Source organism: Buceros rhinoceros, unplaced genomic scaffold (assembly GCF_000710305.1).
Source record: "Buceros rhinoceros silvestris isolate BGI_N320 unplaced genomic scaffold, ASM71030v1 scaffold3319, whole genome shotgun sequence".
NCBI classification, from domain to species: Eukaryota; Metazoa; Chordata; class Aves; order Bucerotiformes; family Bucerotidae; genus Buceros; species Buceros rhinoceros.
This window is the reverse complement of record NW_010430784.1, coordinates 99,109-114,487: the sequence shown is the minus strand read 5'-3', so window position 1 is coordinate 114,487 and position 15,379 is coordinate 99,109. Positions and strand designations below refer to the sequence as shown.

At 39.2% G+C, this 15,379-nt stretch overlaps 1 protein-coding gene across 1 annotated transcript; it reads left to right on the top strand.

Annotated features, from left to right (window-relative positions):
• The first annotated feature begins 1,473 nt into the window (after positions 1-1,473).
• On the top strand, positions 1,474-14,465 carry PPM1A (protein phosphatase, Mg2+/Mn2+ dependent, 1A). Its single transcript, XM_010143146.1, has 5 exons — positions 1,474-2,307; positions 3,624-3,741; positions 8,699-8,807; positions 11,299-11,356; positions 13,691-14,465. Exons 1-5 carry the CDS (start codon positions 1,474-1,476, stop codon positions 13,718-13,720), a joined length of 1,149 nt encoding a protein of 382 aa, XP_010141448.1. The 3' UTR covers positions 13,721-14,465.
• Positions 14,466-15,379: the final 914 nt, after the last annotated feature.

Here is a 15,379-nt window from a genome sequence, read left to right as displayed (position 1 = left end):
TTCTAAAACCCCTAGTGCACTTTTCTGCCAGTGCAGCTGCTTAGTTGGGCCTCGAGTAAAATGTGTTTCAGAGATCCTTCTCACAGTTAATTTTTGTCCGTTGTTTTCAAATAGGAGAGCTTGTAGTCTTGTTCCATTCCCTTGCATTGTATAACAGTGATTTGCACACTCTTTGATGATTCCCAGGGCAGAATTTGCAAGTATGTAAAATGTGTGACCTATTTTGTGTGATTGATTTTTTTTTTTTTTTTTTTTTTTTTTTTTGGAAAAAATTAAATAACAAAAAAGCGGATTTTTTAGTTAAAATGTGTGACCTGTTTTTGGTGGTTTGTTTTTTTTTTTTTTTTTTTTTTTTTTTTGGTAATAATGAATGCACAAATAAGCTGATGTGGATTAGAAGGGGGGGTTGGCTGGTTAGGGTGTGAAAGCCATGAAGATAAACCAGTCTGTTTACGCTGCCAGCAAATATAATTCTTATTTTCTTAAGCATAAATATTTGCTGCATCACATCCCAGTGATGGGAGGTGGAGGGAGGATAGGCTGTGCAGTTTATTGGTCTGGCTTGAGTAAGGAAGCACAGATTTACAGTATGTGTGATTTTATTTCCAAACAGATTTCCTTAGACTTGTCAGGGGCAATTGTCTTTCGGTGAAGCATGAATACATTAAGGTTTTAAGTAGGTCTGGAGCGCAGACATCGGAGAAGGTTGCTGCGTAATTTAACTGAAAATTTAAGGATGAGCTTTCACAAGACGGCTGAGCCAAATGAAGGGCTCACTGCTGCCTAAACCGACAGCTGCTCTGTTCCTTCTCAGCCCTGCTCCCAGTTACCCAGTGTTGCCTCTTCCTTTATACAGACTCTGGCAGCATCTTGGTCATTCAGATGACTTTATCCATTTAAAAAAAACAAACGAAAACAAAAAACCACCAACCAATCAAAGCCCAAACCTTCTTCCTCAGAAGAACACCTAATCAGCTTGCTTTCATTTCCCCATCACCATCAGAAAAGTAGAGCAGGACTTTGTGGCCAGCAGGTAGGGATCTAGGCAACACCACTGTCCTGGAAACATTGACCTCTATCATTGGCTCAGTAATCACAGGGTGCGTGGCTGTACAGATGTGTGCCAGCTGACAAGACCTCTTTCAAACTAATTTCATACATACTTATACTAGAGGTTTTTGTCAGAACCATGGGTCATAGTGGAATACAAGTTCTTCAAGTAAAACAGCTGAAAATACTTACAAAACCAGGAAAAGTGCAGTTCAGCTAGTAGCAGTGCCCTTGATTTGAATTAGATGAAAGCAATGCAGATTTGACTTGAGAAACAGAAAAGTCAGCTTTAATCAGTGTATTTTTGTCATCTGAACATTAATTGGGCTATTTAATAGTTTCCAATAGGCTGTTTAAATAAGATATGTTTGAGAAATATCTTAATACTCTTTTTTTTTTTTTTAGAACTGAAGGAAAGTCATCATGGGAGCATTTTTAGACAAGCCAAAGATGGAGAAGCATAATGCCCAGGGGCAAGGGAATGGGCTTCGTTACGGTCTGAGTAGTATGCAAGGCTGGCGAGTTGAAATGGAGGATGCACATACAGCTGTGATTGGTTTGCCAAATGGACTTGATGGATGGTCGTTTTTTGCTGTATACGATGGGCACGCTGGATCACAGGTTGCCAAGTACTGCTGTGAGCATTTATTAGATCACATCACGAGCAACCAGGATTTTAAAGGGCCAGATGGGCCACCATCTGTGGAAAGTGTAAAGAGCGGCATCAGAACAGGTTTTCTGCAAATCGATGAACACATGAGAGTCATCTCCGAGAAGAAACATGGTGCAGACAGAAGTGGGTCAACAGCTGTGGGTGTCATGATTTCTCCCCAACATACATACTTCATCAACTGTGGAGACTCGAGAGGTTTGCTTTGTAGAAACAGGAAGGTTCACTTCTTCACGCAGGATCACAAACCAAGTAATCCACTGGAGAAAGAGCGTATACAGAACGCAGGCGGCTCTGTAATGATTCAGCGTGTGAATGGCTCGCTTGCTGTTTCAAGGGCACTCGGGGACTTTGATTACAAATGTGTCCATGGGAAAGGTCCTACAGAACAGCTAGTTTCACCTGAGCCTGAAGTTTATGAAATTGAGAGATCAGAAGACGACGATCAGTTCATCATACTGGCTTGCGACGGTATCTGGGATGTTATGGGAAATGAAGAGCTGTGTGACTTTGTAAGATCCAGACTTGAAGTCACTGATGACCTTGAGAAAGTTTGCAATGAGATAGTTGACACCTGCTTGTACAAGGTAGCCAGACTTGAGAGAAGAAGTTTTCACTGCTAGAAGTTTATGAATGAGTTAAGAATAAGTTTTGCTTCCAGTCTATAAATATCCAAAGGTTTATGTTACCGTGACTTGGACAGTAACTACCATGGTTCCCACAAATGTGTTGATAGAGGGGGGATGGCCACACAACAGAAGCAGTGTGGCTTTCCGGGTGATTTCTGGTGCAGTTACAGAAGAGATTTGAAGTGTTGAGTTTTTTAGCTTGATACTTAATTTTCCTAAGGCAAGCTATAAGTCATAACATAAAAAAGCCAATTTTTTTGATGCTGAAGAGACAAGGCAGCATCTCTGCTCTTGCCACATGATGGACGAGGTCATTGTTTCCCTTTTGGAAATACGTAATTGCTTTCCAGCTCTTCAGCAGATTGATAATGCTATATCTTTGTTTGCAATTTTTGTCCGGTAATCCTGAGAACAAATACCAGGGGAGGAATGGTGCCTTGGGGGTGCTGTAAGCTTTGCAGTAGCCAACTGTCAGCACTTCCCTATACACCCATATACTCCTGCTTAAAACACTGGCTTGTTCTTGATCTCGCTGACATCAGTGGATTTAATTGCTGTTAGAAGTTAAGCGTATGGGTGCATGTTTGTAGACCAGAGCCCAGGGATATTGAAAGTAAACTAAACAGTAACTTTTCATAAGCAGCATGTGTTTGTATTTTAATGTATTCAAGTATTGGGGTTCTGTTTAGTTTGAGTTTTAAATGTTGCCATTTCAAAAGATGCTTTTGTGAAGGCCTGGGTCCCTTCCAGCTGGTCTTTTAACAGATTCTCTCACTTGCAGCTTTTTTTGTTTAAAAAAAAAAAGGGGGGGGCGAATCTCTAATAACTGTAGTTTTAGGTAGAAGCACTGTCTGAAGTCGACACCGCCCTATTTAGTGCTTTTAAGTAGTAGTGGTTTTGTTTACCCATCTAATGTTCAGCTATTGGATAGTCCTGGAAACAAGATGGAACACAACTGTGTAATTGCACATCACTCATCCGTAATGTCTGTCTTTAAAACACATTGGACTGTCTGTAATTGGCTCCACGTAGTCTTCAGACCGTGAAAGAGGAAAGAACAAAGTGACTTGAAAGTTGTACTGAATGAATGGGCAAACTTCTGGAATTCTCTAAGGGGGTGGGGGAGAAATTAGGGCTAATGATAACGTTAATCCGTAGTAGTAGAAGTTGTATTATAATACCGTACGGTTTGTGAATTTTGGTGTGTAAAATGCTTTGATGTGTATTTAGCCTGGTGTGTATACATACTCAAATAATTTTTTCTTTTCCACCAGGGAAGTCGAGACAACATGAGTGTGATATTGATCTGTTTTCCGAATGCACCAAAGGTATCACCAGAGGCGGTGAAAAGAGAGGCAGAGTTGGACAAGTACCTGGAAAGCAGAGTAGAAGGTGGATCATTTAAAAAAAAATAAGTAACTTTGTTTCTAAACAGACCCCCCTGGCCCCCTTCCCCTTCCAACTAAACTGTTAACACATACAGGCTTTTTCATTGACTTCAAGTGCCACCAGTCATCTAGTCTACATCTGAAAAAGGCACTCATATAGTTCTGAAAAAAGCCTGCTAGGAAAGCGCAGCAGCCTGTAGCCCTGAAAATTACTCAGGATAGCAGGGAAATAATTTATTTGTGCTCCGTGTTTTTCGTGAGTCTGACAGTGCTAACTTCTGACCAGTAAATCCTGGTTCCTGTTAGATGGCGTTAAATGAAATAATCAGAATATTTTGCAAAGTGTCTGAGAAGGTGGTAATTTGAGTGCCATTATTCCATATAGTTGTGTACAAATTAGCCTTAATATTTTATTATGCAGTTATGGCAGGGTTACCGCTTGATTACTGTCACCTTTAAGGCGCCTGCTAACATGTTTACTTATTTGAAAGTACTTCAGAAATTTGTCAAAGCTAATCTTTAACCATTCATGATGAACAAAAGTTGGGAGCTCGTCTTACTCTGACAAGAACTTCAGCATTTGGTTTGAAATTTTTATTTCAGGAGTTCTTAAACTTTAAGCTGAAACTGCAAGTCTGCGGCATTTTGGGTCACTTAACTAAAAATGATATTTGAAATCAATTTGATTTACCAGATTTCTCACTGAAACTGGATTTATAGTGCCTTTTGATATTTAAAAATGACCGCAGCTTGGAGTTTGTTTCTGAAACATAAGACACGCTGTATGCATTGTTTGCATAGATTGTCTGGTTTTGAAGTGGACTCCTCTAGATCTATGTGTTCCAGTCTAGTTATGTGTATGTAGTCCAAGAATTCTTAACAGCACACAGGGAGTTCTTCACAACTATGGTATCAGCGATCAGTAAGTTAGAGGAATATATTGTGCATTTTTTTTCCTTAACTTGCATGAAGGCAACACAGTGCAGCTTCAGAAATTCCACAAAGAACTTGTCTACATGGGAATTCTGGGTTCAGACAGATTAAGGTGCGGTTTTAAAGCACTTACTCCCTGCTTAGGTGATCCTCCAGAAGTTATCACCTCTGTCAAAGGCCTCATTTGCAGGGTCTTGGCAAACTACATCTGTTCCGCCCCTGAACAAATGTCCAGACAGACATTTCTGTAGGTTTTGATCTAACACTTGCCTAATGGGAGAAGTTGGCGTGCAGTAAGCGATGGTGTGAATCTTTTTGACAGCGCTGCAAGAATATCCAAGTGCATGGTAACACTGCATGAGTTACGTGTCAGATGGCTTTCTCCATTCCAAAGCAGGGAGCAGTTTTGCACCAAGCATTTGAAGCACTTACTATGTGTGCCCACTCACAGAATTGGTGATGAACAAGTATGCTGTAGGTTCACACATTGACTTACAGCATGCTAACTCTAATTTGGGCAAGTATTACCTTCATCTTAGATATTTTGTCTGAGTTCAAACCCGTGAGTGTGAAAATAGGTTCACATTAAGGCTACATCTTCAGCTGGCCTTGTTGTACTCCAGGAATGTTATGATGAGGAAAGCTGACGTTCTTGTACACCCACTTCATTTTGTAAATGAAGAATAAACACTGGAACTACACGTGATTATGGTACATACAATGAATTTGGCTGCCAGTACTTCGCCTTTACACAAATACAAAATTTCAGGAATGAACAAAGCGTGATTCTTGCGTAGAGGCTGAAGGATTCTGTATGTAATTATCAAGCACTTTAATACTAATTTAATGAGATGATGTCTGAACAACTTGAGGAAATATGTTCTACTTCCCCTTGAGGGCTTTGATTCTTTTTTAGAGTTGTCCTCAATCTTTTGTTTATTGTTGCACAATGATATTATTTAAATCAATGAATATATACTAAACACTACTCAACCCAGCAGCTATACCTATCGGCTGTGTGCAGGATTTGGCCTTTTAGGTCTTACTTATGAGGGAAGTTGAGAGGCTGAACTAAAGCAGAACTTCAAGATCAGGAGTCGTAACTATGTTACCTTTAACGTAATTCTTGTGGCGATAAACTATTTCCTGGTGTAAGTTGGTAATGTGGTATTGGCTAGAAAGGTAGGACTGCTACAGCATCTGAAACTTGGAACACTACAGAAGATAATCTTGCTGCTATCCCAGGGTACTTTAAGAATGACAGTGCTTAACTTTAAAAGCCGAAGGAGCTAGAAAATTTAAAGAGTACTTTTAGAATGATCTTACTAATCTAATAATATAAATTAAAGTTAAAATTCATTAAAACGGAAACTTGGTGAAAATGCCTATTGTGTATTTTTATGCACTTCAGTACTCAGAAGTCCAGCAAGAGATTTGATGCTTACTAACGTGCTTTTTCTTCTGGTTGTACTTTCATTCCCGCAGCCCAGAATATATCGTTATTCTGTTAAGTAGTAGTGCAAATTCTGCAAGTGAATAGGACTTAGTACTGACGGTCATCTCGAACAAGGAGAGGTGATTCAGATTTTAAAAAACTTAAAATTTTCTGCTTGCCAAACCACCTAGGACGCCCCTTTTACTAACTTTGGGTTTGTGGTCCAGAATCATAACTACAATAAATATTATTGGAAGAAGCAAGTGTGGAGAAGCATCTTGGTGCCGTTACTTGCAATAAATCAGTGTTATTCCTAAAATAGTCATGTAAACTTCATGGTAGAAGTGATCAGTCATTCCAAAATGTGTTGCTATTATTTGCACTAATATGTGTTATTGATGTGTTGACTCTAAAAAGAAACTTGTCTAAGTTTTTATTTCTGTTCTCGATTTTTTTACCTAAAAACATTCCGTAATAGATAATCCTTGCAATATTTATACCTCTATAGAGATAAATAATTTTAACTTAGCTGTTATATGTTCCTTCCCATATTTTTACAAAATCAAAGCTCTGGCTTTTTCTTAAAAATTTTGTGTGGAATTCCCATTCGGAATATGAAAAAAGCAGATATGTCTCGAATCCTTTATTTTAGGGTTGTAAGTACATTTTTGCGGTACTTGATGCCATGAAAATGTGTAGAAGCTTTAAAAGTAATCTAAAGGTTGGGGGGAGGGTTGTGAGATGTGCTGAAAGAAGATAATTCCAATAAATTAAACACAGCCAGCAGACCGACTCCATTCGTTGTGTCTTCAGTGTTCATTCAGTCTGTATCTCTCTAGTTTTATCAAAATATAAATGTATTCATTTAGTGGAGACTGTATGTTAAATGTACTGCAGTTACAGGTTGTGAAACTGTGTAGTATAGGTATACTATAAATTCCTTATTTTTGTACAGCAGATTTTAGCACTAGCACAATGTAGAATATACTAGATGTTCAAAATTGCACAATAAAGGAACTTGGCAAACCAAATCTGAGATCTTTGCTTCTTATTCAGATTTAATAGTGTTAGATTATTCATTTAATAAATACTAGTCTGTAAAATGAATTTTGGCTTTAGATTTTGAGGAAATGGCAAGTTTTTTGAGATGTCCATGGTATGTGGTGTCATGTATTTAAATGTAGGTTTTGAAGTCAACAGCTTAAAGCTTTGTGTTGCAGAGTTTGATGCTTGGTTGAGGGCTAGACAGTGTTTCCACTGTACCTTGCAAATAATTTACACAGCCTGACTGCAGAATAGATACTTTTTGTAAACACACAGAGCCCTGAAAAACTATGACATGGACAAAAAGTCATTCACCATTGTTGTTTTTAATTTTTTAGCTAAAAAGGATGGGATACACATTGGTTTTAAAAGCTTTTAATGTGCCTTACCTCGCTAACTAAATTACAAAATGTGAACTTGATATGCTCTTCTGGAATTATCACTGAGGGCAGAAACTGAGCGCTAAAGTGTTTTTCAGAAGTTCTACTGATCAAGTCCAGCTGCTCTTCATGCTGTAAATGCTTTATTACATGAATGTAATAGTACACGTGTACATTACATGCGTGTGTATATATACACGTATGTGCACGTCAGTGCGTGTGTGCTGCAGTACTCACCTGAAGGTCAACAGTGCCAGCTCCTAATAATTCATCTCTCTTTTAATTTGTAAGAGCTCCTGTTTACAGAGAAACTCATGAGGTGCATTTTTAAAAGGGTGCTTGTTCCTTAAATTTCATAGAATCTCTATTTAAAGAGCGACTCTTCAGGGGTGGTGTGGTCTGAGATTTCTTGAGTTCAAATACAATTGTGTGATTATGACTGCAGCACAAACAGGCCTAAAATTAAAGAATGAATTTCTTAGCAAGTGTGACTGTGGCTACAGTGCAGGTTTGTTTCACGAGAAGCTGGAGTGGATCAGCTTTAAATAACTGCCCAATATTCACATATCCCCTCAGTGAGTTTAGGATGGAACTGTCTCTTGGATGTGATGTCCCTGGCTTTTGATTTGTATGTAATAGTTCTTAAAATGTGCATGTTGCTGTCATGCAGTGAGGTATCACTACTGGCTAATAGAGATAACAGCTGTGGGAGTTGTTTTGAATATGTCTAACCTTTTGTTTCTTGAAAATACTATGTTTTCTGTGATGACGATAATCTTTTATCTTCTGTTGCAGCGATAAAGCTGATGTTAGTATCTGCCTCGTGCCCAGGACATTTTGTTGGGAAGATATTGCGTAGTCTGTTATATCTAATGTGTAGCAGGAAAGCCATTGAAGAATTTTATTTTTTCCCACTTGTATTAGGTAGCTCTGTATTTATAAACCAGTGTGCGTGATAACAGTGGTGTATCTGTGTCAGAACTTACAGGTTTTTCTTATGGAACCAAAGTTAACAATTACCATGTTGAATATCGTCTGTCAATCTTTTATTTTTAATATATATAAATCTATAAACAGAAGTTAAGCTGCCTTTTTATAAAACTGAGTGTTTCAATCTTTTTAAGTTAAATTTGGACTGCACTTACAAAAAAAGTACTTCTGATTCCCAGAGATCATAAAGAAGCAGGGTGAAGGAGTCCCAGACTTAGTCCACGTGATGCGTACGTTAGCAACTGAGAGCATCCCAAACCTCCCGCCGGGGGGTGAATTGGCGAGCAAGTGAGTTCACCTCAGTGTCAATGTGGTTTTTGATTGAAATCAACACTTAACTGTAAGGCCACTCTTAAAAGTGGGGGGAGGGAAGAAGGGTACAGGACAAAAGGCTATGATCTGTTCTCCAATTTTTATTACTTGGTTGTTCTGAAAGAAAAGGACAAGCATAAGAACAGAGAAAACTATGAATCACGACTAAAATGAAATGTCAAACTGCAGCCTTGGGAAGGACTGGGGATTTTTTTTAAGGGTGGCCTGAGTGTGTCTGTTTTTTGTAATTAACTGGGGTTTCTGGGTGGGAGGTTCCTTTTGAAGACGCAAAAACAATGCACTGACTTTAGTAGTTACTTGGATATGTGGTTCTGCGCTGGGTCGAGAAGCAATGCGCATAGGATGTTTTGCTTGGCAGCTTTCATTTCTTGTCTGTAGCTAAAGCAATGTTGTAATTGCTTCAGACAGCTTTTGTATCTCTCTGCTTGTGACAAATCTGAAAACTAGATAGAAGTCTCAGAAAGTGGGAAATTCGATTTACAGCTCTATACAGGCTGGCCTTGTCCTTGAAGAGTTGTGTGCTGGCCCTCTGTGGCTTCTCAGATCAGTGTTCAGTCTGTAAGGAAGCAATGCGCTTGGCTCGTTTGCACACCAAACCAAGTGTTTTTTGGTTCAGAAGATCACTCATGAGCCTGTGCTGTGTTAAATGGATTGGGCACATATGGTATGGGCTGTATTTTTAACCCCTCAGAGTCTGTTTTTTACAGTCATACCAAAACGTGAAGACTGTAGATCTGTAATTGAATAAATAACTGAACTGTAACCATGACTGCTACAAAACAAAATTGTTCTTACGTGAACTGTTTGACAAGGAAAAGTAGAGATGTCAATTTTGTATATAATAGCAGCATGTATTTAGGATGTGTTGCTGTAGTCTTGGAAGTGTCGGTGGGTCAGTTGCTCATGAAATGTGGCATACACATGGGTTTTTCTCACCTCTATTGGCCTGCAGTAGCATCAGGTGTGAGGAAGCGCTGAAGTGACTGCCCTCATGGGATTTTGTCTCCATAATGCTAGTTTGCATAGGGATTGATAGAAGTATGGATTTGATTGGATGTTAGTGCATCTCCAAGCACTATGGCCAATTTGGAAGGAAAAATAATGCTTTTCAAGAAACCTGCCTTTATTCAGAAGCACAGATACCTATTTGAAAGATAAGGAGAAGTTGCCCGTTCGTACACGCGCTGTATACGTGTAATTGCTTGGTTTTATTGCTTTAAATTCAGCCTCCTCTTCCATGCCCTATAGTCATTCATTGTGTTGTTTATGCTGCTGCATGGTAGTTCCGGACTTGTCAGCATTACGGGATGATTATAAAGCCTATCATCTGCTTTTTTTCTTCTGATGCACTCCTTTGTGATTGCTCTGCATGCATTCATGAGAAGTTAAAAGGTTGTTCTTTGAAGTTTGCTTTGTATGGCAGATGTAGTCTGCTACTTCGTCATATTTGGTTCTGCAGAAGGGGATCTGGAAGACAGTTGCTTTTAAAAACCAATCTATAATTCCTGTCTTTCGCTCCCCTCTTTCCTTCCTGCTCCCCCTCCAATGTTGTTTCCTTATATGATGGGTAAGGCAAAGGCTTCTTCCTCCTTCAGCCTCGTGTTGGGTGAGGAGAAAACCTTTTCACCCTCTGTAACAAAAAAAAAAAAATTAGAAGTTGCTTATTTACACATTGTTTGCAATTTTTCTATTAATGTTTTATCAATATATTTCCTATAAATATTTCTACCAATATTAGAAGAGCTGAGAATCCCAGAGTAGAAAGTCCATCTTAAATATACTTAAATATTTTTTCTGTCAAGATGCTTGAATTAATTTTTTTAATGCTTTTTACCAGACAGAATTCTACTCAATCTGAAGGTCAGATTTGTAGAACTGCTATTCGCAGTTCAGAATTTTTTTTTTTGAGAAAACTTGCAGGAGATTATTGGACATATTACTGTAAAAGAGTATTGTTTCAGAAATAATTTTTCTAGGTTTGTACATGGGAAATACATTTCAGAATGTAACACAACCAAAAATGTGCTTCAGAATGCGATTTTTGTCCATCCAGAAAATAAACCCCCCACTATTTCCCTACGAAAGTGCCATCATACATTAAGTTTTTCAGCAGAGTTCATCGGGGGCGGTCAACATCCACCAAGTTTTCTGACGCCCTTTTTCAAGTGGAGAGACGTAGCTCCAAGCAGGCTGCCGGCCTCACCTGGCCGTCAGGTTGTGCTGGCCTGTGGTGTTGATCCTTGGTTTTCTTGACCCTAGAGGTTTTGAAGGATATGGTGGCGGTGTCCAGTGTTCAGTGGCGCTTAGTGCTAATTTGTGGTAAACTTGGTTCTCTGAATTTAAAACCTTTTAAAGTTTGCATTTTAAATTACAATTGTACTTAGGGAATTTGACTTTTTAAAAGACACATTCTTAAATTCTTGTGGGTTTTTTTTTTCCTCTCTAGACGGAGTGTGATTGAAGCTGTTTATAACAGACTGAACCCCTACAGGAATGATGACACTGTAAGTATCCTTTCTCTTCCATTATCTTCCCCCCACCCCAGTTATTTTAGCTGTTTTTTAAAGAACCGTATCACTAGTTCTCGTTAAAAGACCCCTTCAAAGAAGCAATAGCAATGTTGTGCTCTTTGGGCTATGTTTTGTAATTGTTTTCTGCTGACTGTAGTCTCAGAACTCTGATATGGTTGATTTGTTTGTCGTCTGGAATGTCCCTATTTGAATCCTGCCTGCGTTTCCAAACGCTTTCCTGCCAAATGGTGCAGAGAGTCATGTACAATTTTTTTTTATTCCCTCTTATGGGAGATGTTTTTCCCAAACAGCAAGAAGAAAAAGGCTGTACTTGCAGGTCACACAGATTTGTAACTGTCAGCCTTAAGTATATATTAATTTTCCAAATGAGCTGTGCAGGCGCTTTTATCCTGAAGTGTAGAACATCTTACAAGCAAGCGTACAGTGTACATCCTCACATCAGTGGGGAAGAAAGACAACTCTAAAATACCCCAGTTGCAGTTAGATCACTGGAAACAACGTTCTGTCACCAAAACGGCTGTACTTCGTAAGGTTGTCAAACTCTTCCTTTCCCGTCAGCAAAACTGACTTCCATGCTCAGATGTAACATAAATGAAGTGCATCCAGACATACAGCCTTGGTTTTACAACTGGGGGGTAATTTATTTGGCAGTTCTTATTATATCTTAGCATAAAAATTCCTAAATAGTGGCTGAAAGAGGATGCTTTATCTTCCGAATACCTTCTCTGGTATGTCCCTGCTCTACAAATGTACAGTATGCAAACGCCTTTGTTTTGTGATGATGTTGCCAACTGGGATACAGAAATGTGCATGCTGAGCCATTGGCGTGCAGCTCCCGCATTTTTACTCACTGCTGCTTTTATCCTTCATCCTTGCGCTTGAAACAAACAACCATTTTGGTCTTTCATATAATTGCTCTCCTTTGCTACTTCTAGTCTTGAAGGAAAAACTGGAGGTGGTACTTTGGCAAAGGGTAATTGGAGTGATTTTTGTGAGGTTTTTTTTTTACTACACCTCCGTGCCAACTGTTCTTTATGGTCTGTAGTGAATTCTGTGTGCAAGTTTGAATGAAGGGTGCAGAACTTCAGCGCTAAGAAATTGTCATATGTGGCATTGCTAGAGACTTAATTAGCCCCTTTTCGCTCACAGGAATCGGTAAGGCGGTGCTTTTAAGAGGAGTGTTATTTCCAGTTGTAGTAATGACATGGATGCGTAGCTGTGGAAGCGCTAGCATACACTCTTGCTAAAGCCCATCATGGCCTTTAATTACTTGGGGCGAGGAGCAGGTGACACTGAAACAACCAAAGACTGCTGTACGGAAGTAGTTTGCTCTGATGCCCGTGCCGCTGCCTTACTGGTGCTTGAGCTGCCCAGCTGTGGTCCCACTTCCCAGTCGTGGTGTTACCCCCCCATACCCAACCGATGAGGCAGTTAGGGAGAGCTGGATGTAGAACAACCTGAGTAAGGGAAAAGGAAACAGACATGATGCAAGGGCGAATGGATTAGAACCCACTAGAATTAAATACCCAATTTGTAGTAGGAATTTTTATAGCTGATAGCGGGAATCGGTTAAATGTTTTTCTGGGGTGTGATAGTTGCAGAAAAATCCACTGTTGCCTGTGGGCCGAAGTGGACCAGGTTTTAGGGTTACTGAGGTATTGGATACCCAGTTGCAAAGTCAAATCGGGTGCCCATATGGCTGTGATTTAGAGCACAGCGTGTCTCTGCTTCCACTTCTTTTCTTAGATATTCCTTTTTTCTCCTTGTGGTTTTATTTCCATCCAAAATTAGGGTTTCCTGCAGCTGCCCAAACTACACATCTCCAGCCTTAAATTATAAGTGGTAAAATTGATCTGAATTATAACAGGGTGTCAGGTGGTGACTGTGTGTTCCTATGCAGCGAGGGAGGGCTGAGAACACAGAAGGTGGTAGTGATGGTAACAAAGGGCGTGAGGCACATCCTGCTCTTTGAACGCACCCGTGTAGAGAGTGTATCCGTTTTATGCTATTTCTAACCGCTCTGGGAATGCCTTTGAATAATGTTCCTAGGATTTTATCTTGAGGATGGAATAGGCTCTTACACCACTTGGTCAGGCTTTGAAATGTCTTGGTACTAATGCTTCATTAATTAAGCTTATGTGATTTTTTTTTTTTTTAGATACTTGTTAAATGCTTTTTGTGAGAGGGGAGAGAAAACAAGACTCCTGAAGTGATTTAAGTCTTTACCCTTTTCAGTCTGGATTATCCAGAGACTGCTGTAGCTCTGGGCACTCCAGACTTTAAAGGATTCCTTCTTTTTTCTTTAAGGATGCTGCCTCAACTGATGATATGTGGTAAAAACTGCTCATCTAGCTGTGGAGTTCACGTTTCATCCTTCAAAGGAAAGTGCGGCCCAACATCAGTGACCCTTCTTAACATCCATCCTCAACCTTAATTAAAGAAGGGAATACGATGTGTTGGTGAGAGTGACTGCAGCAGTACAACATCTAGCCCAGGAACTGATCTTTTTTGTAAAACAGACTTCTGTAAACGTGATTTCAACCCATAATTCATCTTGTAAATCAGACTCCAGCAATTTATGTTGTATGATTTTGTTTTTGTAAAGTGCAATTGTCTTTGTACAAAACGCTCATATTTAATTATGAACTGCTTTAAATCACTATAAAGGTTAGAAGAAATGTTTGGCTTGTGTGATGCAACAATATATATCCCTTTCAATTCATGTTGTGGTTTTGGATTGCAAGGAGCAGCAGCCTAGCCAGCTAGGTGCTCAAGAGGTGCACAAAACTGTAAAGATGACTGTTTTATACGAAAGCTGAACTCGTGGGCGACTTCCCAGGAATTGCACGGTATGAATTTGCTTGGCAATGGAAGAATAATGACAAGCAGTGCACATTTTTCAGCCAGCCTGTATCGTTCTCTTGGACTCGCTCCTGCTCTCACCTTGAGTTACAGGGAGTTCTGATTTTGACTGCAGCAGGAGTTAAATCATGCCCTATTAATAGTACCGTGTTCGTACGCATACGAAGCGTGGGATTAGAATGCTTTGATTCTTTGCACCTCTTTTTTCATTAACCCTTACCTGAAACTGCTAATCACTGAGCATGAACAGGCAGCTTTCTACAACAGTAGGAGTCTGCAGCATTTTTACAATCCTGATTGGCTGGGTCTGCTGCTGTTCCAAGTCAAATACTTTGAATTCCATTTTATCAATAAAGCTTGATTTAACAAACAACAGATTTATCCATAAATGTGTAATTCCTTTTTTTTCCCTGCCTTTGAAAATGTCAGTGCCATTGTAAATGATATTTTACTTGTGGAAGAATATTTTTATGAATTGGTAGCCCATTTTTAAAATGGGATGGATTTTGATTATTGCCCAAGACATAGCCATATGCTAGAGGATGACATGGGATTAATCCATTACCCTCTTTTTAACAAATGTGGGGTTTTTCAGGCTTTTTGGTGGTGGCTTTTTTTTTTTTCCCCTCCCCACTGAAGATGTGCATTGGGTTGAATTTGCCTACTGTTTGATAAAAACACATTTGTCAAAGCCTGACAATCTTGAACATTTTGTGGTGTGTTTTTTAATTGACCCACTTCCTCAGAATGAGAGAGTAGTGGTTAAACAGTACTTGTGATTTGAGATATAGCATGTTGACAATATTTAACTGTTCGTTGTTTAAAATCCTAATTTGAAACTTTATAAGGTAATAAACTAATTTGATTTAAGCTTAGCTTTCTCCCATCGAGCATACAAAAACTGAGTTTTTTCCCAAGTCACTCGTGTTTGCAAAACTGCTGTTTTGTGCACCTTGTATTGTCCTTTTGGTTGAGACTGTTGTATTGAATATGTAGTTTACTCATTTAGTAGGCAGATTCCCCAAAAGGAAGACCGGTAAAACAAGTAGATTGTAACATTTACTGCAGTTAAACCGAATCAGAACTTGGTGTATAATTACTTTTTGATAGGAAAGATGTAGTACAATGCGTTTT

What these genes read in the sequence shown, in the direction of transcription:
- PPM1A (XM_010143146.1), top strand. Translation starts at nt 1,474, where the DNA reads ATGGGAGCATTTTTAGACAAGCCAAAGATGGAGAAGCATAATGCCCAG. An exon ending in TTGACACCTGCTTGTACAAG is followed by an intron (nt 2,308 to 3,623) that starts GTAGCCAGACTT and finishes CTTTTCCACCAG; the next exon opens with GGAAGTCGAGACAACATGAG. An exon ending in CCTACAGGAATGATGACACT is followed by an intron (nt 11,357 to 13,690) that starts GTAAGTATCCTT and finishes TTTTTCTTTAAG; the next exon opens with GATGCTGCCTCAACTGATGA.